General features: G+C 47.7%; 1 protein-coding gene across 8 annotated transcripts in view; it reads right to left on the bottom strand.

Moving 5' to 3' along the window:
- Positions 1–4,253: 4,253 nt before the first annotated feature.
- AMPD3 (adenosine monophosphate deaminase 3) overlaps positions 4,254–27,101 on the bottom strand; it is a 60,283-nt gene continuing 37,435 nt past the window's right edge. For all 8 annotated transcript variants that reach the window (XM_047877631.1, XM_047877637.1, XM_047877635.1 and 5 more), the window contains 12 exons: positions 26,482–26,644; positions 24,143–24,362; positions 22,024–22,153; positions 17,573–17,767; positions 16,156–16,287; positions 15,460–15,623; positions 14,577–14,703; positions 11,711–11,874; positions 10,458–10,578; positions 9,102–9,275; positions 7,139–7,249; positions 4,254–6,107 (listed from right to left, as the gene is read on the bottom strand). In XM_047877631.1, the coding sequence (XP_047733587.1) occupies positions 5,931–6,107; positions 7,139–7,249; positions 9,102–9,275; positions 10,458–10,578; positions 11,711–11,874; positions 14,577–14,703; positions 15,460–15,623; positions 16,156–16,287; positions 17,573–17,767; positions 22,024–22,153; positions 24,143–24,362; positions 26,482–26,644 (1,878 nt within the window). In that variant the 3' untranslated portion in view covers positions 4,254–5,930. The remainder of the gene's footprint in view (positions 6,108–7,138; positions 7,250–9,101; positions 9,276–10,457; positions 10,579–11,710; positions 11,875–14,576; positions 14,704–15,459; positions 15,624–16,155; positions 16,288–17,572; positions 17,768–22,023; positions 22,154–24,142; positions 24,363–26,481; positions 26,645–27,101) is intronic.

The raw sequence follows: 27,101 nt of genomic DNA, 5'->3' as shown, positions 1-27,101 counted from the left end.
TTTTGTTTTATGTTAAGCATTAACATATTAGCATATAATAAAACTAGAACCTGATGTCTCCTTTAAAAGATATGTTAACATTCCATGTAACTTTTTTGACTTATTATGCATAATTGCAAATATTACTATTTTCCAAAATACCAAAGTACACAATTTAAGTTGCTGCTTAATGATGGCAGAATTTTTGGATGTTGGGATTTTTTAAACTATTTTTTAAAGTTTATTTATTTACTTTGAGAGAGAGAGAGCAAGCAGGGGAGGGGTAAAGAGAGAGACAGACAGACAGACAGACAGAATCCCAAACAGGCTCTGTGCTGTCAGTACAGAGCCTGACACAGGCCCAAACCCACAAACTGCGAGATCATGACCTGAGCCAAGATCAAGAGTCAGACACTTAACCAACTGAACCACCTGGGTGCCCCTGGATGTCAGGATTTTAATAGGCATGCAAATTAAATAATTCATTTCCCTCCCAAAAATGTCTGACCGAAGATAGCTTGATTTTACCCCCAAAATATTGATAACTAATTGGTTGACATTCATGATGGAGACAGCCCAGGACCAAATAGCTAAACACCACTGTGGAGCACGAGGGGCTCTATCATATCCACCTGGCAATGTGCTTGATGGTTTGTGTGACCTTGAGAAAGTCCCTGCTGCTGGTTTGTAGGTTCCTGCATTAGAAACTGAGATGTTATCTGTGCTTTTTACAGTTTATTTTAGCAGTAGAACTCCCCCCCCCCCCAGGTAAAATCTTACTCAGAACCCCTACACAAACATGCTATATACCCACACACACTACCCCTCTATATAAAAGTCATATTTTATTAATATAAATTTCCTTATATAACTATATACCACAATAAATATTATAAAGTCAACCAATAAAAACATGTATTAATGCATTGGTGGTATCCAGGATAGTCGAATTTATTTAGTAATGTAGTTGTATGATGGGAGTTATTTTTTAAATGAATTTTTTTTAATGTTTGTTTATTTTTGAGGGAGAGAGAGACACAATGCGAGCAGGGGAGGGGCAGAGAGAGAGGGAGACACAGAATCTGAAGCAGGCTCCAGGCTTTGAGCTGTCAGCACAGAACCCGACGTGGGGCTCAAACTCACAAACCACGAGATCATGACCTGAGCCGAAATCAGACACTTAACCGACTGAGCCACCCAGGGCCCCCCCCACCCCCACCAAAAATTTTTTAATTCAAGTCAGATTTGTAGAACGCTGAATCTCCTCCCCGAAGTCTTAGTATCCCATGGGACAGATTTTGAAAACCTTGGCATAGATGATCTCTGAGATCTTTTCCAGCTCTAAGATTTTAAATTGTCCTTTTGGATTAGACTTGCTGAGTCTAACTCAGATTGCCTAATTGAAGAATGTTTCTGAAAATGAACAAAGTTGCTTTACATGTTTTTGGATCTTTCCAGGTATAGCCAATGATCTTATCCCCAAGAATCCTTCACCTTTCAAGGAATTATTTAACAGTAAGCTTAACGATCTGATATTGCCCAAACCTTTTTACTTTCCAATATGAGCTCCAAGACACTAACTGATCTACTGTAAAGTAGAAAGTTCTTAGTTTTTGTTAGTCTTATTAAATCAATGAGCACAGGTTTTTGCCTACTGCATTAACTGGGTGATAATTCTTTAGATGTGAATGTTAGGTAGGTTCTACTATTATAACTAATCATAAAAGTTGTAAATTTGTTTCATGGATAAAATGTACACTTTTTGTATTCTGTACAGCTTTGTCTTTTTTAAATATGAAGTACTTAAATGCACTTACTATGATAGGAAATATAATGTGTGCCTTCTAGGATTTGTGAAATGTTTTCATGAACTCTAAGGAATTTGTTTTAGAAGTTAAAATGTTTTCCCTATCCTAACTCAGTAACAAAGAGTTTACTCATATTGTAATGCTGTAGAACTTTAGTTTGAGAAAATGTATTTGACTACGTACTGAATTTAGAAGTTGAGAATAATAGTATCTGCTTTATTCTTAGGACAAACTGATATATTGTGCAATAAATAATCTTTAGCAAGTAAATTTTAGCTAACTGAAGAGACTCTTTTCTTACGAAGTTGCACATTCTTCTATACTAAATGTTTATATTCCTTAGAGGACTATTTTGTATTGTGCTCTGGGGAGTTGTGATGTTTGCGTCCTATGTTTTAAAATTCATTTCAAATTGAACTCAACTTCCTTATACCTAATCTATATCTGGGTAATAAGGCTGCTTGAAATTATCTTTTGTTTCTGTGATTAACAGTGGAAAGTTGGATTCATTAAAAGGCAGTCCAAAGAATTTGTATTTTTAACTGTTTTTTTTTTCTTTCTTAAGTCAAGCTTACTTTGTCTATCGAGGAATAAGAAAACTGCTTGGAGATTAGGGAAGTCAGCTGATCACTCCCATTTATGATGGGCAGCACAATGACAATATAATATACATAGCTGACAACAGATTTTCATTTGTTCTCATGTCTTATTTACCCTGTTGGACAGAAAAAAGATAAAATACTACAGTGTTTTTTTTTTTTTGTGGTTCTTGTAAAATCATTTCCAAAGTTAAAAAGTATAATTAGAAAAGCATGTTAGAATCTTAGTGCTGAGAAGAGGAAAGCCATTTATAAGAAGGAATGGAAGTTTATATTTCAATTTACTGATGTACAGCATCCTGGAGAAGTACACATTTTGGTACCAAAAGACATAAGCCTCCTCAGAGATACATTTTGATAATCTTGCAACTGTTTATAGTCTTACTCTCTGGCATCCTCGATCTTTCTGATAAAATACTTATTTAAAATTTTTTTTTTTTTTTTTCAACATTTATTTATTTTTGGGACAGAGAGAGACAGAGCATGAACGGGGGAGGGGCAGAGAGAGAGGGAGACACAGAATCAGAAACAGGCTCCAGGCTCTGAGCCATCAGCCCAGAGCCTGACGCGGGGCTCGAACTCACGGACCGCGAGATCGTGACCTGGCTGAAGTCGGACGCTTAACTGACTGCACCACCCAGGCGCCCCTAAAATACTTATTTAAAGGTTGAGGATTTTTAAATTTCCAAGCAACTATGTTTTTCTGATTAGTATTCCTTTCATTGTAGTTAGTTACCCTTGTTCTTTATAACAGTCATAGTTCAGGTATTGTGTGCTTAGGTGTATTACCAATATATCTCCTTCAATTGTGTGTATAAATCCAAAAAAAGATGAATATTCCAGTGGAGGACTCAGAAACAAGTAAAGAGAAAGCCAGAGAGATGTGCTTTCAACTCTGCTTTAATCCAAGATAAAAGGAAGTAAAGGCCCAGGACTCACCTTGGTACATACCAACCCAGGAGCTGTGATTGGTTTTCATGTGGCAAAGAGCAATGTTATTGATCATCTCAACAATGCAGTTTGGAGTGACACATACATGAACTTGAGGCTTTTATAGTAAGGGATAACCTGCTTCGAAATTTGTTCTTTTACAAACATGGGCTAGTATACAATAGCCTTTGATTCCACCTGTGAACACAAAAGAAAGTAGGGATTCATCCCCCACCCACCCCACGCCCCTGCAAAATGCCAAAGCCAATTAGGTACAGTGATGAGATAAAAGAGCAAAGTGCTACCGACAAAGGTGTCTGAAAAGTTTGCAGGACAGGTAAAATCGAATACATGGTGGCTGAACAGACTAAAGTAATATCCAGGCAAAGGGAACACGTGTGGTTTTACTCAGGAACTGTAACAGGCCAGAAGTTAGAGAAAAAAGATAGCAAAGGTCCACCTTCTGGGTCTAGTGAGCTTCAGTTTAAAATTTTTGAGTATTCATTATAAACGTCATCTATGTCTGAGTCTTAGTAAAAGATAAATTGGTAGTTGTTACTTATAACTTCTCATGATGCCCAATCTTTTTTTAAAATTGTTTTTATTTCAGTATAGTTGACACACAAGGCTACATTAGTTTTGGGTGTACAACATAGTGATTCAACTTCTCTGTATGTTATGCTGTGCTCACCACACGTGTAGCTACCATCTGTTACCGTACAGTGCTATTACAATATCATTGACTTATTTCCGATGCTGTGCATTTTATTCCTGTGACTTATTCCATAACTGGAAGCTTGTGTCTACCACTCCCCTTCCTGTGTTACCCATGTTCCCACCCCATTCCCTCTGGCAACCATCAGTTTATTCTCTTTATAGGTCTGATTCTGCTTTTTGTTTCTTCATTTGTTTTGCTTTAAATAGTATTAACTTGAAGTAGTTTTAAATTATTGAGACATTTATTTAATAATTAAAAACAAATACTTGGTACAGATAAAATGACAATTAAAAACTGTACAATAATTGCTGAGTTAGGACAAATGTATACAAATGGGGCCTTTTCAAAAATAATGAATGTGTAAGATAAATACTGGGTTTTCAGTTAGTTTCATCATTAGCTGGAAGATAGCATACATGTCTGCCTAATAAAAAGACTACATTTATTGTTCCATATGCTGAGTTAATCGGTAGAGGGGATAAGCATTATAAAGTCACAGGACAAGACCATCTAAAGTCAAATAAGCATCTTCACAGGCAAAAATAGAGTTCTTCTAAGTCTATAATAATTTAGAAAGGCTTGTCATCATCTGCATTTGCCCACAGAAATAGAAAGGTCCTTGAGCAGCTTGTTGCATACTAGGAGCACATATCCTTAAAAAATTGCCAAAAGAGAAATTCATTCAGTTATTCAATGTACATTTATTGAGCACCTACTATGTACCAGGCACTAGTAACACAGATGAAGAGTACATTGGTAAAGCTTAAATTCAGTTTGGTCTTAAAAATAATTTCTACCTGGCCCCTGGGACCACTTATATCTTCTAAAGAAGTCTGCATGTTAGGTAAGGGAGAAATTTCACCTTAAAAAAATGCACAGGTTACACTGGTAAAATTTAACATCTGTGAGGCCTAATGGAACAGTGGGGAAAAGGACTGGATTAGGAGGAGTAGGGAAAGTAGTTCTGGTCCTATTACTTATTAGCTGTGTGACCTTAAGCAAATTTCACCTCTCTGGCCCTAACTTTTCATAAGTAAAATGGTAATTGGGCTATAGTCCAAATATTAGAACCAAAAGGAACAGGGATCATCTAATCCTATGTTTTCCAAAGTCTGTAGTTCAAATGAAAATATGTAGAAGCCCCAGTGTAAAAGTGATGAAAGAGTTGCTTTGAAGAAAGCGGCATCCAGAACCTCACTCCCCCTGCCCTCCCCCTCCTCCTGAAGTGGTCCAGGAGGGGGGGCATTCACAGAACATTTGAGAACTACTCATCTAGTCCAAACCCGTACTTTTCAGATGAGAAAACCAAGACACAGAACAGAAGCGATTGGTTCAATGTGCATATGTGGCTTCCTAAATAGGAGGGCTAAGTAAAACATTTTAAGAAATTCATAAAAAATGCAAATTGTCAAGAAGGAAATTTTCTATTTTAATTCTCTCAAAGTAGTTCCTTTATGAAAGGGAGCTTTGAAATTGATTTTGTTTAAGGCAGCCAGCCAGAGGCTGAAATGAACAACTACCAACTAGCCTGCAGGGTCTATAGAGGATTTTGGCAGAAAACCACACAGACCTCATGTCAGTAGGCACTGGACCTTGCAAGATCCTGGCCCCAACAATGCAAGCACTAGCTGTTTCAAGAGACATATTTGGAAAATTAGGAATGAGTACAGACAAGTGTCCAGCTCCCAGATCCCCAAGGAGGAGTCACCATCTACTACTCAGAAATACTAACAGAAGTGGGCATGTTAGATCTTAAAGTGAACAGTACAACCAAAATCACTAGTCAGAGGCATCCTCTACATGGAGGACGGTCCTAGTTTGATATCTTGACCACTGTTAATCGCAGCAAACTTGAAATTAAACCAGAAAGTTAAAATGCATTGTCCACTGCTGGACCTATTTGGTCAGAGCTGTGATCTCTTCTGATTTCATGGCATCAGACAGGAAGCTGAGCTCATTGCATAAGGTCTCGTATCGGAACGCCATCCGGATCTGAGCAACATTTGTCTTTCGGATATCATTTCCTTCAGGTCCTTCTTTATAATAATTTTGTCCCAGAAACTTTTGCTTCTCCTGTGGAACCAGAGAAGTACAAATGAAACCATATACCTTAGGTTTATTTTCTATATCCCCACAGCAGCTTTGACATTAGCCACACCAAATCAAACCAGTCCCCTGAAGCTGGTCCTTCACCAAGACATCGTTCCCCACAGGGTTCTTAAAAATTCCTGCTGGCCCATGTGCTCGAGCATGTCACCCACATTCATTCCCTTCATTTCTGACTATGCTTTCCTTGACCACAAGAAAAAGATAAGACCTCCAGGAGCTGCTGGCAATGAAGAAGGCAAGATGAAAGCATGAAGACTCTCAGTCCCTCCTGAGAGCTGACAGGGGCAAACAGTCTTAGGAAGCCGGTCTGCACAATTGAATCGTGAACATTTAGCTCTTCTCTGCATCAGCATCCAATAAGAGCAGCACCGATGCGGCTTCTTCCTGTACCAGTGACACCACCCCAGGGAGGTACCCAGGAGCCTAAGACACCACGTAGAGAAATGGTTCTCAACCCTGGCTCCACATCAGAATCACCTAGGGAACTATAAAAAAAATTACTGATGTCCAGGTCCCATCCCTACAATGTTTTATTCAGTGTAGGTACTATTCACTATCCAAAAAATACTGAGTGCCTACTATGTGCCAGGGACTATTCTACACCCTAGGGATATAATGCTGAACAAAACCGTCTAATGGAACTTACATTCTGGAAGGAAAGATGGGAAAACACATAACTACATATTACGATGTCAGTAGTAATAAATGTTATGAAGAAAAACAGATTAAAGGGCTGGAGAATGATGGCAAGTGTGTGGCTGTGGTAGAATGGTGATCAGGGAGGGCCTCTCGGAGGAGGTCATGTTTGAGGTGTGAAAGGGTGAAAGAGCAGCCTTGAAAATTCAAGGGTCTCCCCTAGAGAGTTTCAGCGTTCACCCTGCTTGTCATCCTCACGGATCTCAGAGCCTAGAAAGTGCCTAACATGCAGCAGGCACCCATTGTATGTGTGTAGAAGGGACAAGAGGGACAGAAGGCAGTGCCATCACACACCATACCTGATGGGAGAGGCCACTCTGCAGCACGCTGTTCCTGGCGATTTCACACAGGTCACACGTGCTCAGCTTCCACACTTGAGCGGCAATTGCATATTCTTCCATAAGTGCTTCCTAGATCCGCCCCCCCAAAAAGCAAATATATGAGATGGTAGGATATCCATTTCAATCCTTCACATATTCCCAAAGCTAGAAACATCAGACAGACATTGCAGATCTAATTTTTCTTTAATGTCTGCCACCTGGAAAACCAGACATTCCCACCCCCTTAAATTATGAACTCGTAAGATCATCTTTGGTGAATTCTCAGGTTTCCAAAGAGAGATATGTCAAAGAACCCCTACACGTTGATTTGTTGGCCAGCACGTTTGAAGCCCTGTGTCAAGTCATGCGGATGCCAGCCTCTGTTCCACTGAAACAATCACCCTGGGCGTGTACATGTTTACTACCTGCTCTGTAGCTTTGCTTTTTATTTCACATCACTTTCTTAAGATTGCCCCAAAATAAAAGTGAATCTGAATAAAGTATTAAGAGCAAAGCTGGAACGTTAAATAAGAATGAGAAATGACCAAGTAGTGAGACAGTAATCCCAAAGGGATTTGGGTTTGAGCTGTGCTTTCTGCCTTATCTCCTAGGATGTGAAATGTCTACCATCGATCATAAGCTCTCCCATTACTGCTCGGACACCCCCACTGCCTCTGTAACCTAGAGCAGCAGTTCTCAAAATGTGATCCAAGGTCCTGAAGGCCTTTTGAAAGGTCATCCCTCTTCCAACTATGTACCTTTGTGAGGCAAGATTTTCTTCATATACTTTGATAAAAAAACAAGGCATCACAACCGATTGAATGCAGATGCAGATGTAAGAATCCTGCTGTCTTCTATTAAACCAGACATTAAGGGGATTTGCAAAAATGTAAAATAATGCCATTCTTGATGCCATTTTTTTTTTTTTTTTTTGCTTTTGGACAATATGACTAGTTTCCATAAAAATGGCTATTTATGTTAACATTTGGTAGGTTTGTTAATGTTACTTTTTAAGTATGTATTTATTTTGGGAGACGAAGAATGAGCAGGGGAGGGGCAGAGAGAGAGAGAGAGAGAGAGAGAGAGAGAGAGAGAGAGAATCCCAAGCAGGCTCCACACTGTGCAGAGCCCAATGCAGGGCTCAATCCCACGAATGGTGAGACCATGGTCTGAGCTGAAATCAAGAGTTAGATGCTTAACCAACTGAGCTACCCCCAGACACACACAACCTTGTTAATGTTAGTTTTAAATGAGTTAATATTTTTCAATTTCAAATTAGTTTCTAACACACTTAAATATCACTAGATATAGCTTATGTAATCAACAGCTTTCTGAGGGCCTTTAATTCTTAAAGCTTATAAAGGGGTCCTGAGACCAAAAACTTGGAGAGCCTGTCCTAGACGACTCGGGCACTTCTATTTTTACTAATCAATGGCTGGTCCCCATGCATGATATTGCCTTTCCCTTCCTCTTTCCTGGCCCTACAGATCCAGAGTAGAATAATAATAATTAATAATAATAATAATAGTATTAAAATGTTAACTAACATTTTGAATACATGCTATATTCAGACACTGTTAGACTCTGGTTCATTATCTTAATAGATCCTCACAATAAAGGAGAGGTAGACATAGAGACAATTTCATCCCTATTTTACAGATGAAGAATAAGATAGAGATCAAGTAACTTTACCAACATCATGGAGATAGTAAATGCCAAAGAAAGGGAAAATGGAGAAGGCAAAAAAATAAAATTGTGCCTTCATGGGTTCAAGGAGGGTCCAAAGACAGGGCTCCTGGGAGAAACACTTTTTGCTCCCCAGGAGCTTATCTCTTGCCTTCACTGGGCACCAACCCCACCCCAAAAGCAGAACTGAGTGTTGCTCCAGTGTGTGCAGTTGGGAGGGCAGACCAGGGCTGGCTGGGGCACCTAACATCCTCACCTTTGTATAGTGGAACTGCATGGGGTCATCAGTGGAGAGAGAAACATGGAGTCCCTTGTGCAGGAATTCCCTCAGAGGGTTTTTGGAATATTCAAGGAACAGACTGTTGTTGCTAAGAGGAGACATGGCAATGGGGATCTGAGCAAGGTAGTAGAGATACTGCAACACCGGACTCTGCAAAAGAACCACCAAACTCAGGTGACAAGCGCCAGAGAAGGGAGGGAAGGAGCATTCATCAGTGGAAACCAGGTCTGGCTAGTGTCTGTGTAACAGAGCTCCCTGAAGCCAACAGACCCAGATCCCCACCTCCCCTTCCCCACCTCCATGTTCATCTGATACATCACATGCCCCTCTCCTCCTGGGCTGCCCTCCACCTACCGTTGGGAGCTCGCCCTCTTGGCTCCAGACAAGGCACAGCTCAGGGCAAGAAGGCAGTTACAAGGCCCCAAACTGACCCCAGGCTACATACTCTGCTCCCCTCCCCCAGGTACTGCCCCCAGTGGGTCAGCCCAGGAGATGCTGGGCTTTTGTTATGTTGCTTTGACCACAAACACCCAGGATGAGTCTAAACGCTCTGGCTCCTCCTCGGAGATGGGAAGGGGCAGACCTGACTGGGCTAGAGTGGTTTTCTGATGTAACACCCTCCGCCCACGGAATTGTGACACACAATTAGACCTCCCCAGGACACAAGAGGCACCAGAGGAGCTTGAGCAAACATCTTTCTTATGGAAGTGATCCAAAATATGGAGAAGACCAAATGGGCAGAGTTCGTGGTTGTTATTATTTACACAAGCAAAAATTTGATAGACTCTGTCGAATAATCAGAGACTAGCTGAATCAATTATAGACCATCCAAGTGGTGGGCCATCCTTCCAACAGCCTTTAGGATGAAGAGCATAAATGTTGCAGCACAGAAAAATGCTTGTTATATAAAGTTAAAGGACAAAGTAGAACCAAAACAAACAAACAAAAAAAATCTGTGCTCATAATAAGCACATTAGAAATCTGCTCTGGTAAAAAAAAAAAAAAAAGATGAGAATTAGAAATCCGAAAAAGCTAATAATGGCTATTTCTTTTAAAGTAATAGCAATAATGTTTGTTTTTTCCATTTCTCCATCTTTTGGAAGATCCAAATTGCAATATGTTTGATTATATTCTTTTCATAATTAAATATGATAAATATGAAACCAAGATGACTACAGACAGCCCAACCCAGAAAAAGGCGCCAGCCTTTTAACATCACTGGCCAGAGCCTCCCAGAGGGCAGACAGGAGCCCAAGCGATCCCACTCCTCCCCAGGGGAGCCCATGGCAGGACCATCATTGCAGGGCAGGTTTCCGTGAGTGGTCTGGTTACCTTCTTGAGGAGTAGCCCATGGGAAATGTTGTCAGCAGTCAGGAACGCAGACACCAGGTGGGTGATGGAGCCAGACTCTCCACAGTGAGGCCGGAACAAGAAAGTGCTCAGGCCTCGTTCCCTGCAGAAGTGAGGCTCTTAGTCAGTAAGGACCCCTAGTCCACTGTACGTAGGGCCGCACAGGCCTGGGGCGTGTACTCCTAGCTCAGGACCTACTCCAGGGAAGACAGTCACCCATGGGAGAGTCAACACAGCTGACACAGGGCACTCTGGAAACTACCACCCCACCCTCCAGAGTACAGAGAGCCAGGTCCAGTGATCTTCAGAACCAAAAGATGCCATCTCTGGGGAACAGAAAGGGGACCTAGTGGTACAAAGAGAACTTGCTGTGTCCCCGTCCACTACTGACCTTCCCCTCTTTACCACGTCTTGTAGCCTAGATTCACAGACCTTCAGAGCAGCAAAGGCCATGTGAAACCATGGAGTCCAACCACTTTGTCATAAAAATGGGCAAACCCAGAGGGTGGAGTCAGGCATTCAAAACCCCTGGGCAGGTCAGCTAGAGCTAGAACTTAAGCCCCTCCCTCCAGCAGCTCAGCCTGGACTGCCCCACCCCAACACCAGGCCATCTCCTGTCAATCATGGTCCATCCGAAACCTCCACAGGCTGCACTGGCTTAGGCTGAGCTAGAGAGGCCCCATGGCCCAGCAGGGGCAGGAGGGAGGCTAGACCTGCAAGGGGGTGGGGATGAACAGCTCAGTGTCTGCTGCTCTGGGCACCCAACTCCCGCCTTACGTGCCCTGTGTGTGTGAGCACTGGTGGGAGCCTGTGCAGATAAGATAGTGATGTGAGCTCCACGAGGGCGTGGATTTAGTCTACTTTGTTCTCTGTTAGATGTCTAGTGCCTGGGACAGTGCCTGTCACATACAATAATCGGTTGCATGGATAGATGCATGTGTGCACACTGTTGGTGCGGTGGAAAGAACATGCGTGTGTGTTGGCATGTCCCATGTCTGTATCATATCAGGGATGAACAGATACATGCATAGCTCTTGGTGGGTATATGTATGCACACGTGTGTGTACGGGCATAAAGTCTGGCTGTGTTGTACGATCATGTCTGCGGCATAGCAGCATGCCTGCATGTGTGCATGGCTCTGTGAATACTGTGACCTGTGTTGTGTGCTGGGGCATGACCCCGGGTGTGAGGTGTGAGGGCACACAGACGTGTGTGCAGGGGCTGGGCTCACCCACCTGCGGAGGTTGTTGAGCACCATGATGTTGGCATACATGTAGTACAGGTAGTAGCTGTAGGGCGGGTTCTGCTCACTGGTCCAGATGTCTGGGTTGGGGCTCTTGTCTGAGAACATGTGGTCGCTGTGCTTGGATTCATCATCCACGCTGTCAAACCCTGTCACCTGGGCAGGAGGAGGGGTCCTGCATCAAGCTGAGGCAGATGAGCTGCCAAAGGCCTTGGGGGCCAAGCCTCCCAGGTTCATCCGTCAGCTGGGGACCCCATAGCCTAACTGAGGCCACATTCCTCCCAGGGATCGGAAGTGGGGACGATGCCATAACCTGTCCCTCTGTGGCTTCTAAAAGTAGCCAGAAGGCCAGACTGGAGAGTGCAAAGCCCTAGTGTGGTAGTGGTGATGGTAAGAGGGTAAACTCAGATTGGACCAGCCACACCCACCACCCATCCCTCTGCTGTGCCAAGGAGAAGGCCAACACTGCAGGGTAGCTAGCAGAAATTGCCATCAGCAGGAGTGACAACAGCTGTGAGGGGGAATGGGACAGGCCAACTATATGGCAGGCCCTATGCACTTACCACACATCAGCTAATATAACACTCAGAGCCATCCTGTGAGGGAGGGCTTGACTATGAACAAACCAGACCCAAAACGCTTAGGGAGCTTGCCCACGCAAGACAACCAGTCTCTGAACCTAAATGGACTCTGGGTCTGGTCTCTGGGGCTGTGAGTGGAGGATGCCCCTGGGATGTACCAGGTGAGGCCACAGGAGACCAGTCTCAGTGCCTCACAAACAGGTCAAGGTGGGCCCCATCCAGGAGGGCCCCTTGGAGGGTAAGCTGTGGTTCCCAGGAGGGAGGTGCTCTGCCCCCCAACTCCTCCCTGGGAACTTCCCTCTGAGCTTCCTGTCTTTCCACAGTAGCTGCACCTCAGCTGAGACCCAAATTTTGCCTCTGGGGGCACCACCCTGGTCACTGGCTGCCTGGTCACCTGCTCCCAGCCCCTGACCAAACATGTACCTACAGAAGATACAGCCTCTCGGCCAGCACAAAGGAGCAGTTCTGCTAACGCATCTCCCCCACTTTTACTCAGCCGCAACAGCACTTTGGAAGGAGCCTCTGAATGACTCCACCTTGCTCCACAACTGGCCCAAACTGGGGAGTCCTGGCCAGGTCTGTCAGCCTCTGCCATTCCTATATGGGCAGTAGGTGCCCAGAGGAGCAAGGGACCATGAGGGTCTTTGCGGAATCTTCCCTGTCATAGAAACACGTATCAAAAGCAATGACATGGCTGCCACCACAGCTCCCAGCATGGCCTGGATGGGTCTGGGGGCCAGGGAGGCCCTTGAGCCCTGCTCTGTACTCACTAGCCCTGTGCCTTACCTGAACTCTCCAGGGCCTGACATGGAGGTAACACCAGTCCCTCTTCTCAGCTTTGTATTCAACAGATGGAGGGCCTCAAGCACAAAATATGTCCAATCCCCAACTCCTCCTCCTCCCCAAGCGTGCTTTTCCCCCACTTGTAGTGACCTCTGAAGGCACAGGGTCCACTCTCCCACAAAACCAGGCACTGGGGAGGCACCCTAGATTCTTCCCTCGGGCTCACCTTCAGGCTTTGCCCAGGTCCTGTCGATGCTACAACCATGCCCACCGCATGCCCAGAAGCCCTGGCCTGCCATCTGCATATGCCTCACTTTTCCTACTTGGGAGGCACTACAGCATGAGGGTAATAACACCTGCTGGGGAATCAGACACCTGGATATGAATTCCAGTTCTACCACTTTTGAGCCTCATGTGATTTCCTCATATGTAAATTGGAGCAAGTAGCTTCACTGGGCTGAATTAAATGAGACAATCCGTGGAAGCATTAACGGCGCTTCATACAGCAAGCATGTAATAATTCTGCCCAGCATGAACACCAACAAAATGATGTGGAGTCAGGTAATCATGAAGCTGAAGCAAAACCATGTCATGGTGTGGATCACTGGGCAGGCAGCAAACACTCAATAACCGTGAGCTGTTCTGCTGGTGCAAGTCCCCGGCATCTGTCTCTACTGCTGGAGCAGGCCCCCTGGCTCTCATCTTGCCCCTTTCTCCCCACCTTTAGCTACCGTCTGTTCCCGGCCTTTCTCCATACAACAGCCAGCATGGTGTTTGTCTAAAACATAAATTCAATGACTTCCTTCAGCCTGCCCAAACATTTCCTAGCAGCCCTCTACACACACACACACAGAGACCCCATCACCCCTTCCCATGCCCCCAGCTCTCCAGAACCTTCCCTGCCTCCCTCCCTGTCAGACCCCAAGAACCTCCATGGGGTACTGAACTTGCTTCTCACTGTCTACAGCCATCTCCATTCTGGGAACCCAGAGGGAGGGATCAGGTCCTGCCCCACTTATACCCTTTCTGGTTAACTTCTCTATCCCTTCGTCCCCTCTCCCATAACTAGCCAGATAAATGCATGTTGTCGGGCTTGTGTACTCAACCAGACAAGACGTGAGGACCGTTGTTATGAGGTAAAAGCAAGAGCACTGATTGTCTGCATTTCTAAAGACCTGGGGGTGCTGCTGGGCGCTTCTGGGGACAGAATCCAGTCTTTCCAGCACCACCCAGCCAGTAACTGACTCTTCAGTCTTTCCCCACTGCTGTCTTCCTGGCACCCCAGCCACATCCCAGGGCTGCCCCTGAGGAGAAGGGGACTTCCCCTACCCGGAGCAAACTCATTATTTTGGAAATTCAGTTTCTTGGGATCGGCCACCCGTGCCTGGGGCACAGAGTGACAGGATCTGAGAAGGGAAGCCTGACCCAACCCACTTGGAATTTTCTCTTCCCTTCACCACTGGGCACATCACCTGAAGCACCACCCACACTTACATATTTGAGGAAAAGATGAAGCTCTCGGTGATCCTGGGGGTTGATTGTGGCCTCAAAAAGGGGCAGGAAGATATTCTCCAGCATCTTCCCAAAGCTTGGCAGCAGCTTCTTTGACCTAAATATGTCACTGGGGGGAAGCAGAGACTTGCTGATTAAAGTGAACCTACCAGCCCTATTGGTCTGTGGGAGAGCAACCCCATCGCTTCCTCAGGCCACTTGTGTTTCCATCTAAACACCCAGAGTAGAGTCAGAGATGTGGCTTGAACACAGGTCCTTCCCCTCCTCTCCAACTCCCAGCAAGTTCTGCAATGCTAGGCATTGGTCAACGCCCACCCATGCCCATCAGAGAGCTTTTCCAAGCTAGAGGCCATGCTGGAGTGGGGTGCTGGGATTCAGGCTGACCAAAGGTCTGAGAGATGAGTTCTCAAATTTCTTGGTTCTCAAATTTCTCCTCCACTGAGTTGAGTTCCCTTAAACCACATATCCCAGCCCACGCAGGGACCATGAGCCCCACATTGGCCAGATGGAAGAGGACAGTGGTCATCTGAGTCCTAGCCATGGAAATCCAGTGCCAGCAACGCCACCATCAAGTTACTCATACCCAGGGGCTCACGCAAAAGGATAATCCACCCTCAAACCCCATTGAAAAGATGGGTAGTAGTTCCTGCTAGGTTTTGCATGGGCTTGTTCTTCAAAGAATGAGTTTAAGTGTCACAAGGACAACTTTGCCAACCACCCCCGCACTATGGGAAAATCCCTAGGGAGGAAAGGCCCACGCTGGCACCAGAACCGGCCCCACCAGCAATAGTACAGACTCAGCAGCCCATGAGGGACAGGCTGTGTCCCCAGAGGGCATGGGCAGACAGCAGGCCACCTCACTTACTAGATCCGGGGCACCTGGATGATCCAGCGCATGTTGGGTGAGTAGACCTTGTGCTGGATGAACCAGCGGGCCAGTTTGGGCCACTCCTTGGGATTGCGGCCATAGATGGACAACCGTGGCTCTGAGTACTGGTACTTGCTCTCCTCCAGCTCCCTGGCCACCTCCTAGCACCAAGAAGAGCTCAGGTCAGCCCAAGAGCACCCCAGCTGCTGGATCCTGCAGCTCCCTCTCCACCTGCTCCCAGGCTGCGAAGGCCTGATCTACATCCTCTCGATGCCATGTAACTACTCTTCCACCTCAGTAGAGGCTCCTTCCTGGGGGAGGGTAAGGCTGTGGTCTGCACAGTCACATGTCTAACCAGGCCAGGCAGCAGAAGCCCCTCCAAATGGAGCTATGCTGCCCCAAATCCAGACTGCAGACAGGGCAGTGAGCCTGGCTGCTGTGAGCACTGGTGGATACCCTCCCTTCCTCTGGCGTGCATTCAGCACCTGCAGCACCAGTGTGCCCATGCTCGGGAGCTGGCAGCCTGGGCCACTGCACAGGGCTCCTGGGTGCCTGTGCCTTGCCTGAGCTGGATGGTGGACTGATGGGGATTCGGGGAGGGGAAAACAGAAGGCTATGCAGCGCCCCCACCCTCTGCAGGTAGATGCTGTCAGGTATCGGAAGAGGGCTGGGAGAGGCCTAGGGCTCACTCGCCTTGACCATCCGAGCAAAGTACTCTCCTCCCAGGTAGTTTTCAGTTTTCAAATATAGGTCACGCAGCTCACTGGCCCCCACAGGGTTGTATTTGGAGTTGAACTTGTCAAAGCGATGGAATGTCTGCCGGCCCTGGAGAGAGGAGACCACCAGACAGATCACCACATTGTTCTGTAGCCACCATACACATTTCTCTCTCCAGGCCTTTACAAGGGGGTCTTATGTGCAGCCATGCTGATGGCTATCTTCTATGTCAGCTCTTGCATGAAATCTTGGAAAGTCCTGGGGCCAGGATGTGTCTCTTCACTCAGTCAGCCCCGGGGTCCTGTACTGAGGCCCTCTGTGAAGGATCAAGGCATCTCGTGCTCCAAGAAACCACGGCTAGGAGCATCACTGGCTGAGTGAGCAGAAAACACCAGACTACTAACCAATCAGTAATAAAGGGTGTCTATTACTGCTTCGACTTCATCAGGCACTTTCTCCACATTACTTCATTCAGTGTTTTATTTGCTTTACTAAGATTTTTTTATTGTGGTAAAATATACATAACACAAAATTTATCATCTTAACCGTTTTTTAAGTGTGCAGTTCAACTCTCTATCTTGTAAAACTAAAACTTTATACCCATTAAACAATAACTCCCCATGACCCCTTCCTCCTGGTTGCCCCTGGTAACCACCCCTCTCTCTCTATGAATTTGCCTATTCCACATACCTCATTCCACTGTCCTTTTGTGTCTGGCTTTTCTGACTTAGCATGTTTTTGAGGTTCACCCGTGCTGTAGCAGGTATCAGTACTTCATTCCTTTTTAGGACTGCAGAATATTCCATTGTGTGTATCTACCACATCTTGTTTATCCATTCATCTACTGATGGACACTTGGGTCATTTCCACCTACTGGTTGTTGTGAATAGTGCTGCTATATAAGCTCTGGTGTGCAAGTATCTGTTTTAGTCCCTGCTTTCAATTCTTTTGGGTATATTCCTAGAAGTGGAATTGCTGGAATATAATAGTAATTCTGCATTTATCTTTTTGAGGAAACTCCACACTGTCTTCTATAGCAGCTGCACCATCATTTAGAATGTTAATAACTTCGTAATATCAACAAGGCACATGGCATTCACCATTTCATAAACAAGGAAATGAAAGCTTAAGTGACCTGCTTAAGGGCACACAACTCCTAACTGGCAGAAGGAGAATTAGAAGGGGGACCTGTCTGACTCCAGTCACACTCTTTTTTCCGACCCCATGGCCCTGCTATTCCCTGAGGCCAAACTACCTCTTATATCTCCTATGGCTAGAAGAGAAAGAGCTGCTTACACCGCCAGTCTCTCTCCAGGCACAACCATGGCTTCCTTCCAGCAGGTTGAGTCCCCAACCAGGATGGCTTGAGGCACTAGGGCAGAACCTCACTCACCGCATGGACATCCAGTGAATCGACAGTGAGATCATATGGGTCCATGTGCAAGCTGTCGAACACCTGCCGCAGGGTGATCTTCCGGCCCCGCTTCTCGGCCACAGTCCTGTCAGGCTCTGTCTTGTACGTGTGCTTGATAAAGCGCAGCAAGTGCTTCTGGTTCATGCAGGCAGCTGCGTGGATGTGCGTGTCCACCTGCAACATGGTGCCCACAAGCCATGAGCCAGGCCACCTCCCCCGGCCACAAGAATCGGGGTGTCCAACCCTCAAAGTGGACGGCAAAACCTCAGAATCCATGGCCCTACCAATGCCTGAATCTACACCCCTCCCCACATTTTCTCCTCTAGGCTTTGAAACTGGTCCTCCCTCTAGTTTTGCTGCTCAATTCACCTCATTATAGCATCCAGAGATCTTTTTAAAATGTGTCTGGCCATTCCCCAACTAACAAAACCATCAATGGCCCACAAGTCTTCAAGATAAAGCTCAAACTCCTTAGCCTGGGATTCAAGGCTTACTTTCACCCTTAATTCCCACCTTACCACTGCCTGCTCTATGCTCCAGCCATGACATACCACTTACAGGTACCCGAGGCATTGTGCTATTCTGCACCACATCACTTTGCCCATGTGTCTCCTCTGCCTGGCGTGTCTTCCTTCCTCCTCACCAATCTCATCCACCTACAGGGAATTTCTAACAACCTCCTCCTCCTGGAAGCCAACCCTGATCCCCTCAGCACACTGACCAGTTTTTCCCTTGCCCAACCAGGAAAGCTAGCATGGACACTCCCATTAGTGTACGTGTCTCTGCTGTTCACTCTACAAATTCCCCATCTACACTGTCACTAGACTGGGAGCACAGTGCTCAAGGACAGAGACCTCATCTTATGCATCTAAGTCTCCAGTGCCCACCCAGAGCCTAATATGATGCATTTGTTGAGTCAATGGATGGATGGATGAACAAATGATGATATCCACATCCTCAAATAACCCTAAGGGCCCGCCAAATGCCCCACAAGGTACCATTCTTCCCACTGACTTCTCTTGGAATATTCCCATCAGCCACCAGCCCTGAGGAAACAGAGACCTGGCTAATCTGGGGGATGGCTGAAATCACAGTGGGCATCCTGATGCCCCTTGCATGAGCCCAAGGGGCCTCAGGGAGGTCCCCAGGGAGAGAGGCAGCAGTCTCATGGGCTCTGCAGTTACTGCTGCAGCCGGCTGGGTACTCTGCCAGGGCCAGGATGAGGAGGCGGCTGACCTCTGGCCAGAGAATGCTGTCCACAGCTGGCCAGGCATCTCCAAGTCAGGCCAAACCAGACATTTGATCTGTTGAATTTCTGTGAATATTGTCTGAGCCAGCCCATGTCACTGACAGCATCACTGACTCATCCCGGCCCTTCTTGCCATTAATCTTGCCACTTCCAACCAGAAAGACCACTAGACATCAAAGAAATAAAACAATTCAAAGCACCAAAAGCTAAAACATCGCCCAAAGCACACTGTAAAGGCTCAGTCATCTCAGGGATAGGCTGGGCTCATGTGGGATGCACAAGAGGTCAGCCTGGCTTAGCTCAGCAGGACGCAGCTGGACTCCACTACCTCAGCATGACAGAGCACATTCTGGGCTTTCTGCTTGTGTCCTCTAGCATACCAATGACACACTGCAGGGGGTGCAGTCTGTCCTTATCCCCACGAGTCACAAGATGAAGGAAGAAAACAACTGGACAATCCAGGAAGCATCCAATCCAAACTTCAGAATGTCCAAGGTGATTATTTTAGAAACAAGTAAAAGAGCCTGTCGTTGGATGTCAGTGTTTTCAATTCACGAGGAGACACCAGCATGTTCCTTGTTTTCACCTAAGATCCAGGTGTAAGCAAACAGTACAGTTTACACACAGGGCTGGCCAACACTGGCCATTTCCACATGCATATCAGACATCACTAATTGATTGCAGCACTTTCACTATGCTTTGGGAGTAGCCACTGCCAAATGGTCAAGTCTGGCACAGAAGATGAAGCCTATTTGCTATGCCTGATATGGCACGTAAACCAAAGTGGATTGAGGACTAATCTTACCCAACTCCTAAGCAGTAAACACACTCGGCCCTGGTTCTTAACTCTGAGCAAACAACAAATGTCTCAGTTACACAGTCCTGCTGGTTGGGCCCCGTGGTGTCATGACACATGACCTGTTGTGATGTTGCAGATACTTTCACAAACACCACCCACACAGACCCAATGGCCACGCACAGCTTCTGCCTCAGAGCACAGCCCTGGTTTGCCCTCACAACACTGATAGCTACCTTAGAAATATGGAGGCCACCCTCCCAGGCCACCCTGGGTTTCAGAAAGCCAGTTCTCTCACAGAAGAGGTTTCCAAGGTAAGATAGAGCAGTCAGCACCCAGGAGGCAGGGAGGGGCAAGCAGAGGCCTGACTTGGAGCAGATCTGGGCCCATGTTTATGGACCGCTGTGGTGCCAGAAAACAGGCCACTGCATTACGGCACAGGGGTTAAGGCCATCTCTATCCAGAGAGCACGTTTAGCCTCAGACTGAGAGGGGGACCCCTAGGGTTAGGTAACCACGGCCCCCTCTAGGACCCTCTTCCACATCACAGCCAGAGAGCAGCTGGTTGGCTCAGGAGCCCACCCATTGGGGCCCTACCTCAGAAGCAGTGTCCCAGCCGGTAAAATCACCAAGGACACCTTAGCCCCAGGCAGCAGGAAGTAGGCCCAGAGCACTCATGTGGAGGGTAGGACTGCACTGGGCTGGGCAAGAAGCTTCCTCAGACACCCATCTGGGTACGTGTAGTGCATTTAGGCAGGGCTGAGAGGGGCTGGCATGGTGCCTGAGCATCTACCTGTCTGAGCACCTGAGGCTCTTAGAGAAGGAGCAAATAGTGCTCAAAGGTAAGGGTACCAGGTAGGTGATTTCTCACATATGCTGTCACCTCTACCTGGAACCCCCTGAGACACTTCCATAAGCCTCACAGCTCATGAGCTGAAGTCACCTCTCATTCTCAAGGCTCTTCCTTGAGAAGAGCCTTGGATGGATGGTCCCATCCAAGGGGAGTCCATGCCAGACCGCAAGAAGTGACCTTAGAACCCCCTAGAGGAGGCCCCCAGGGATGGGAACTCACTTAACAGAAGTGACCTTGGGACCTCTCTGGAGGAGGCCTTCCAACCATCACAGCTGAGTGTTCCCAATCAGGTCAGGAAGGCTTGGGCTCCACAGAGGAGCCACATCTTCCCTGTACCCCCAGCCAAGGTTCCCTTATCAAAGCTTGCCCCAGAGAGGGGCAGTCCTCAGGGGTTACATCTAGGACAGAGGCCCCAATGGAGATGAGGACCCCACTGTGACTCAGCTCAGGTTTGGCCATGAGGCAAAGCCTAATCCCCACCCTTCCCCTATGAGCTCCTGTCCCAGAATACTACCATGCCCCCTCCCCCTTCCCAGCTTCCTCTGCGAACCCCAGGGGCCCTGCATGGTCCAGAACCTCATACACCTCTGCCAACACACTCTCCCCACAGCCCAGCACCACGCTCTCCCCCAGCACCTGAGCTCCTGTCACACCACACCACCTGCTGTCGTGGCATACACTGGTCGTAGTCTCTTCTCTCATAGCACCCTCTCCCTCTTGGTCTTTGCATATGCTGTGCCCTCTGCCTGGAACGCCATCCCTTTCATTCCTTTGCCCCCAACCCCACCCCCCTCCAGGCTGACTCCTACTCACTCTTTAAGTCAGCTCAGTTCTAGACTCTTCCTGAAAGCCACCCCTGCCACAACACCACACTGAGAGGACTAGGCTAGGAACTTCTTGGGGATGGGCAGCAACCGCTGCTCAACATCAAATACCCCATGCTTAGCACTGATATTCATGAATGGAAGAAAGTGGAAAAGCTGGAATCCATGATCATTTAACCTACACACCTGCCCCAGCTGCAGCCCCTGCAGGCCACAGGAACCTGAGCCCAGGCTAAGCCTCCCCCTCCACCCTAGGGGAGTGGCAGAGACAGGAGCACATCAGATCTTTTCCATAAATACACCTGATCCAGAAGGAAGCAAAACCACAAACTCCCAAGCCCAAAGAGTTCATAACAGCCTTTTCTCTCTGTGATGAATGTAATACATCCTCTACCTTAAAAGTAGCCTGACCTCAAGTCTTATGACAATTAACAGACAGACCATACCCTATTTTCTAAGGAAGAGGGCACATTCCAAGAGATACATGATATGGACAAAGATTTCCACCTAGAATCATACCCAGCATGATCTGAGGCATGGCCTGAGAGAAGGAAGGCAACTCACCAGTCTTCCTTCTGCATGTACACATCACACTCCTCTGGCCAAGGAAGACCACATAGGGGTCCAGCCCCAGACTCACCCAGGGTATCCCAGTGGTTTGGAAAGGGGACCGGGAGGGGTGGCTCTCAACAGTGGCCCACTGACGCACCTTTCTCACATTATAGAAGTCTCGGTGAGGGTTACTCTTCAACTCTTTGAACTCAGACATTTCATTTAACATCTCATGAAGACTGAACTTGGATTCCAGAAAGTTTAGTCGCCGGTGACAGTATGTTTTCCTGCAAGTGGGGAGAAACCACAGTTAAGGAGAAGTGGCATCGAGCTCTCCAGTTTGGAGACCTCCAGTGGCTGTGGGGACCAACCCTCAGGTGCAAGGTCAGGATGCAGCAGGGAGGGATGTGGTGGTCCCAGCTTTCTGCAGACCCAGCTGACCTGTGTAACCACCTCCACATATTCCACGGAATGAGCAGAGAGTCAGTTCAGGGCAGTGGAAAGCTGACTTTGCAAACTCACACAGGTGCTCTGACTTCTAGCTTTATGTGCTTAAGTAATTCATCCCAAGCCTCTGTTTCCCATGAGCAACTACAGAGATGGCAATGCCCAGGACTGAACTGGAGGTTAAATTGGCTCATGTGTGTGAAGGGCCTAACTCTGAGCAGAGTGGATGCTCAATAAAAGTCTCCCTCCTCATCCCTTCCTTCCTTCCTTCCTTCCTTCCTTCCTTCCTTCCTTCCTTATGTCTTCCCATTGATCCTCAGCCACCTTTACTTCTTTAAAGAGTTTCACTTCTCCCCAGAAGATCAGGAGTACAGTCAAACTATAAGGCAAGACCTGCCTACCTTTGGCATAAAGAGGAAGCATCCTGTAATCTAATGACATTCCCCAAACCCCAAGACCTGAAGACCCTTCAACTCTAAGGTCTCAAGACAAGCAGAGGATGTTTTGTATCATGGGCAGATTAGGAATGTAGGGATGTTTAGTAGCACAGAAATCTCTGCATGGACTGATGCTCCCACCAGCCAGCAAAGGCCCCCAGGGGTGGGAACTCACTGCTCCTGGCCAACTGCCAGCCCACAACCAACCCAGGGGTCTGGTCATGTGCCTGTGCTCAAGCCACACGGAACCTTCAACCACAAGTCATGCCACCCTGCTTCCTTGTGGCCCCCAAATAAACAGCAGCTCTCATGGCATGCAATCACTCGGACATTCTTAAGGACCAGCTGTCGACCCTGGAACGTCACCATGTCAGCCGAGGCAAGCCCCAGAGCGGCACAGAGGATGCATGAAGAGTCTGAGTCACGAGGGATTTCAAAAGCCATCTCCACCCAATCCTCTCCCCAGCAGGTCTCACCTGGATAGCCTCCTGGACAGGACAGCCACTGTTTACATACCTCCTGGAACAGCCAGGGTCCTCCCCCTACCCTCCCTCCCAAGGCTCCCCCTCAAAGTTCCTCCTCACAAGGCAGAGTCAAGCCTGCTGGGAACTGCCTTTTCCCCCTCCCAGATCTGTCTTCAGATCAGTGAGGACAGAGAACTACTCTGCCCACCCACCAGGGGTCCACTCCCTGTCTTGGGAACTGGCATCACACCATTCCCAGAAAAAACCTAAAGGCAGTGCAAGAGAGGTCCCTCGGCAATGACCAGCACCCTTTCCCTCCCCCAGCTTTCCAGTCCTGGCTGGACACTCACAGCACAGCCACTTGAAGGTTCAGGGACCGGCCCTCCTCTGCTGATGAGCTGCAGTGCTCACCAAGGAGGGAGGGGCCCAATGCAGGGAGACGACTGACTGCCTGACAGGTTAGCTCAGCCAAGCCCATAAGCATCCTGGGGGTCATGGCACAAAGTCCCCAGGCTCCCTGCACTCTCCCCTCCAGAAACATGGGAAAACCAATGCCTGCGGCAACAGCCTTCACCTCTCCCCTACCACCTGTGGTAATGCCCTGGGCGCTATCTCCACAAGGCCACTGCCCTGCCTGGGGAGAGCGAGAGCAGCCGCTCTCAGGTACACAGGTGGCCACCAGCAAACAGAAGCTCCACATCTAGGATGCAGAAGGGACAGGTAGTACCACTCTAAGAACATGCCAGCCTATGATGGAAAATCGTTGCAGGAACCCACAAAGCACTGGGGAAGGGGACAAGTACTCTCTTTCTGGTATGATTGAAGTGCAGGCAAGCCCAGAGTTAAAGGGTGAGCTGACCTTTCCCAGCCCCTTCCTACAGAACAACCCCCATGCAAAGAGAGGCAGACCCGGGGAAAGCTGGCTTACGTGGGACCATCCGTGATAAGAGCCAAGATGTGGCTCATGTCCACTGTGTAGGTCTCCAGGTCGGGGTAGGGTAGGCTGTGGGGCTCCTGGCGCTCCAGCATCTTCTTATTATCATACACGAAGAGGATGCCCCCCTGCATGCAGACCAGGTAGCCCAGGTTGGGGGGAGCATCATCCAGACAGTAAGGGTCTTCCTGGGGTGGAGGGGGAGGGTGGAAGTCTGCAAAACAGGATTGAGTGATGGTAAAGTGCCCTTGACCTCTTGAGCTCACAGGAGCTCAAAAGTCACATTCCTTAGCCCTCTAATGAGGGATATCCCCATCATCTTATCTAAAACCTAACCACCCCACCCACCCCCACCTACCCTGACATCATATATCTCCTTCCCTGCTTTATTTTGTTTCCTTAGCATTTGCCACTATGTAAAATAATTTCACTTACTTATCCTAGGTAGTATATGTTTGGTTTGTTTACTACTGTATCCCCATTTCCTAGAACAGACCCTGGCACATGGCTAGCACTTCAGTAAATATTTTTAATTTAACTGAAATGAACCCCAGCCTCCTGGGCATGACAGGGATGCCAGGCCCATTAAAAAGGGCAGCTGTGTCCTCTCCTAATAAAAGAACAGGCAGCACTTGGGACTGCCCAATGGGAATAATTGTCCCTGTCCTCCCACATCTTCCTGAGCCGAGGGCAGCCAAGAAGCTGCATGGAAAAGCCTCCTCCTCCCCAAAGTGAGCACAGAATAGGCAGCTTATCTCCCACAGAGCAGGGAATGGCAACGACAGAGCTATCTGTCCCCACAGCTGTTAGCCCACAGGAAGCAGAAAACACCTCTTGGCTATTTCCCAGCTATGAGACCGAACAAACCACTTCAGCTCTCTGATCCTGTCTGCTCATCTGAGAAAAACACAACCTGCCTTAACGGGCTGTGGTGAAGGCTGCAAAAGTGGGCATAAGAAATGCTTTGTAACAGTAACGCCTAACCCATAAATTAGAGGACATTGTTCTCATTACTCTTATAATGAGTATTCCTAACTCTTGATAAGCTCTGTCTCTGGCCAGGGAATGGGTTCTACTAAATAGCAGTAAAACTGGGGGCTTCAACTCTGCACATCAACCAACCCACATAGAGCCCACCTTCTCAGATGCCAGCGAGAGCTAGGGACACTCCCTGGAATCTTCATCAAAGAAAGCAACCAAGGCAGTGTCCTCCATTCAGTGCTCAGAACAGACTGTCCCAGAGCAGGAGTGAGACATCACAGGGGCTGAAGCAGCACAGCCCCAGGCTAGCTCAGGAGTGCCTAAAGTGTGCCAGGGGCCTGTGAGATGCAGGCAGGACCAAGGCCTGCAAGAAGCCACAGCCTCTGTCTCACCACGCTCATTTCCAGCCCCCGGGGTACTCTGCTTTGTATAGAGTACACATTTGACAGTCATTCCTGTCTGCCCTTGCCCAAACTGGGGCAGATGGCATCAACTTGCCTCAGACAGATAGGGAAATGGGCCCCGAAGTGTTGAGATACACCCAGGGTCCCAGGTAGCAACAGATGCCCAAAGCCCAGGTCTCAGAGCTGCAAGGAAAACCCAGGCAGGAGAAGACCTGTCGACAGCAGTTACACCCAGCAGGCAGCCAGATCCTTGGGCACTGGCACAGACCACCAGGCCCTCATCTGATCCCCCACCACCACCTTCACAGATAGTGGTTTCTTGTTGTATTCATTCACGTTACCTAACTTACAGCCTCTACTGCTCCTATGTCCTTCACAGGCCAGTCTCCACCAGAAATCATCCTCCCATCTCTGACCTCCTCTTCCCCAAACGCTGCAGAACAGGCCCAAGGCATAGGTATTATTCCCATTTTACATATTGAGAAACTGAGGTCTGGCGAAATACCTTGCCCAAGAATGTGGTGGAGCTGAGACCAGAATGCAGGTGTGTTTGATGTCAAAGCCTACTTTCCCTACCCCCAGAACATGCACTCTGCATCTATCCCCACACTACCCCACCCCACCAGCAATTCAACATTTATTGTCTGATGGTGTTGTGTTAAACACCCAGAATGAGATTGCCTATGTCTCTGGAGGATTCTCTAGCTCAGGGACTATCTTTTGCCTCTCTCTTAACTTCTATAGCTCAGCTCTGCCCAGAGTCGGGTACACAGTGCGCACAGAATCAGACATTGGGGAAACCAGCAAACGTGGGTGTGGGAAGCCAATACCAGAGCCTTGCCCTTAAAACACCATGTGGGAGAAATACATCCAGCCAGAACAAAGAGAATACATCCAGCCAGTACCAATTCTTGGGCCGTGCCCCACTTGGGACCCACATGCACCCACCTGGGAGGCCCTCCTCTGGAGGTGCACTGTCTACCCTCTGGTCACCCAGGTACCGGGCCGTGGTCCGTGGGAAGCGATGGTAGGCAAGTCTGGCATACTTCTCCCGTATCATCAGGGCCTTGGCTAGGCTTTTGGCAGCCTGCTCATAGTCCTCCACGGTGATCTGCAGAAGGAGGTGTGCAGAGAAGAGTCCGCATCACAGGCCTGAGACCATTGTCCTTAACAAGATCTACTGTAAAGTTGGCTTTCGGCTGGTGGCTGGGAACTTGGGCTTCAGGCGGCATTCCTCCCACTGACTCATACGAGCAGCTCACCCAGCCTAAACTGTACAGTTTATGCTCGGTTTATGTCGAACACCTGATTTCCTCAAGGAGTCTGGGAGACAACGTTTTTATTAACCTTAGGTGCTGAGTCTCTAATGAGCTTCCATGGTAGACGACACTTCAAACTTGTCATAAATCAATGCTGATGGAATTAAGTATGTTCTGGTGACTCCACGGGGAGAGGAGTCTGGCTTCTCCATACTCCACCCCTTGTACCTTTTCCCGGTGCTGACTTCGCTCTGCATCCATTTGCTATAATAAATCCTAGTCCTGAGTATAACTGTGTGCTCGGTCCTA

This window comes from Prionailurus viverrinus, chromosome D1 (assembly GCF_022837055.1).
Source record: "Prionailurus viverrinus isolate Anna chromosome D1, UM_Priviv_1.0, whole genome shotgun sequence".
In the NCBI taxonomy this organism is placed as follows: domain Eukaryota; kingdom Metazoa; phylum Chordata; class Mammalia; order Carnivora; family Felidae; genus Prionailurus; species Prionailurus viverrinus.
This window is presented reverse-complemented; position numbering and strand designations above follow the sequence as displayed.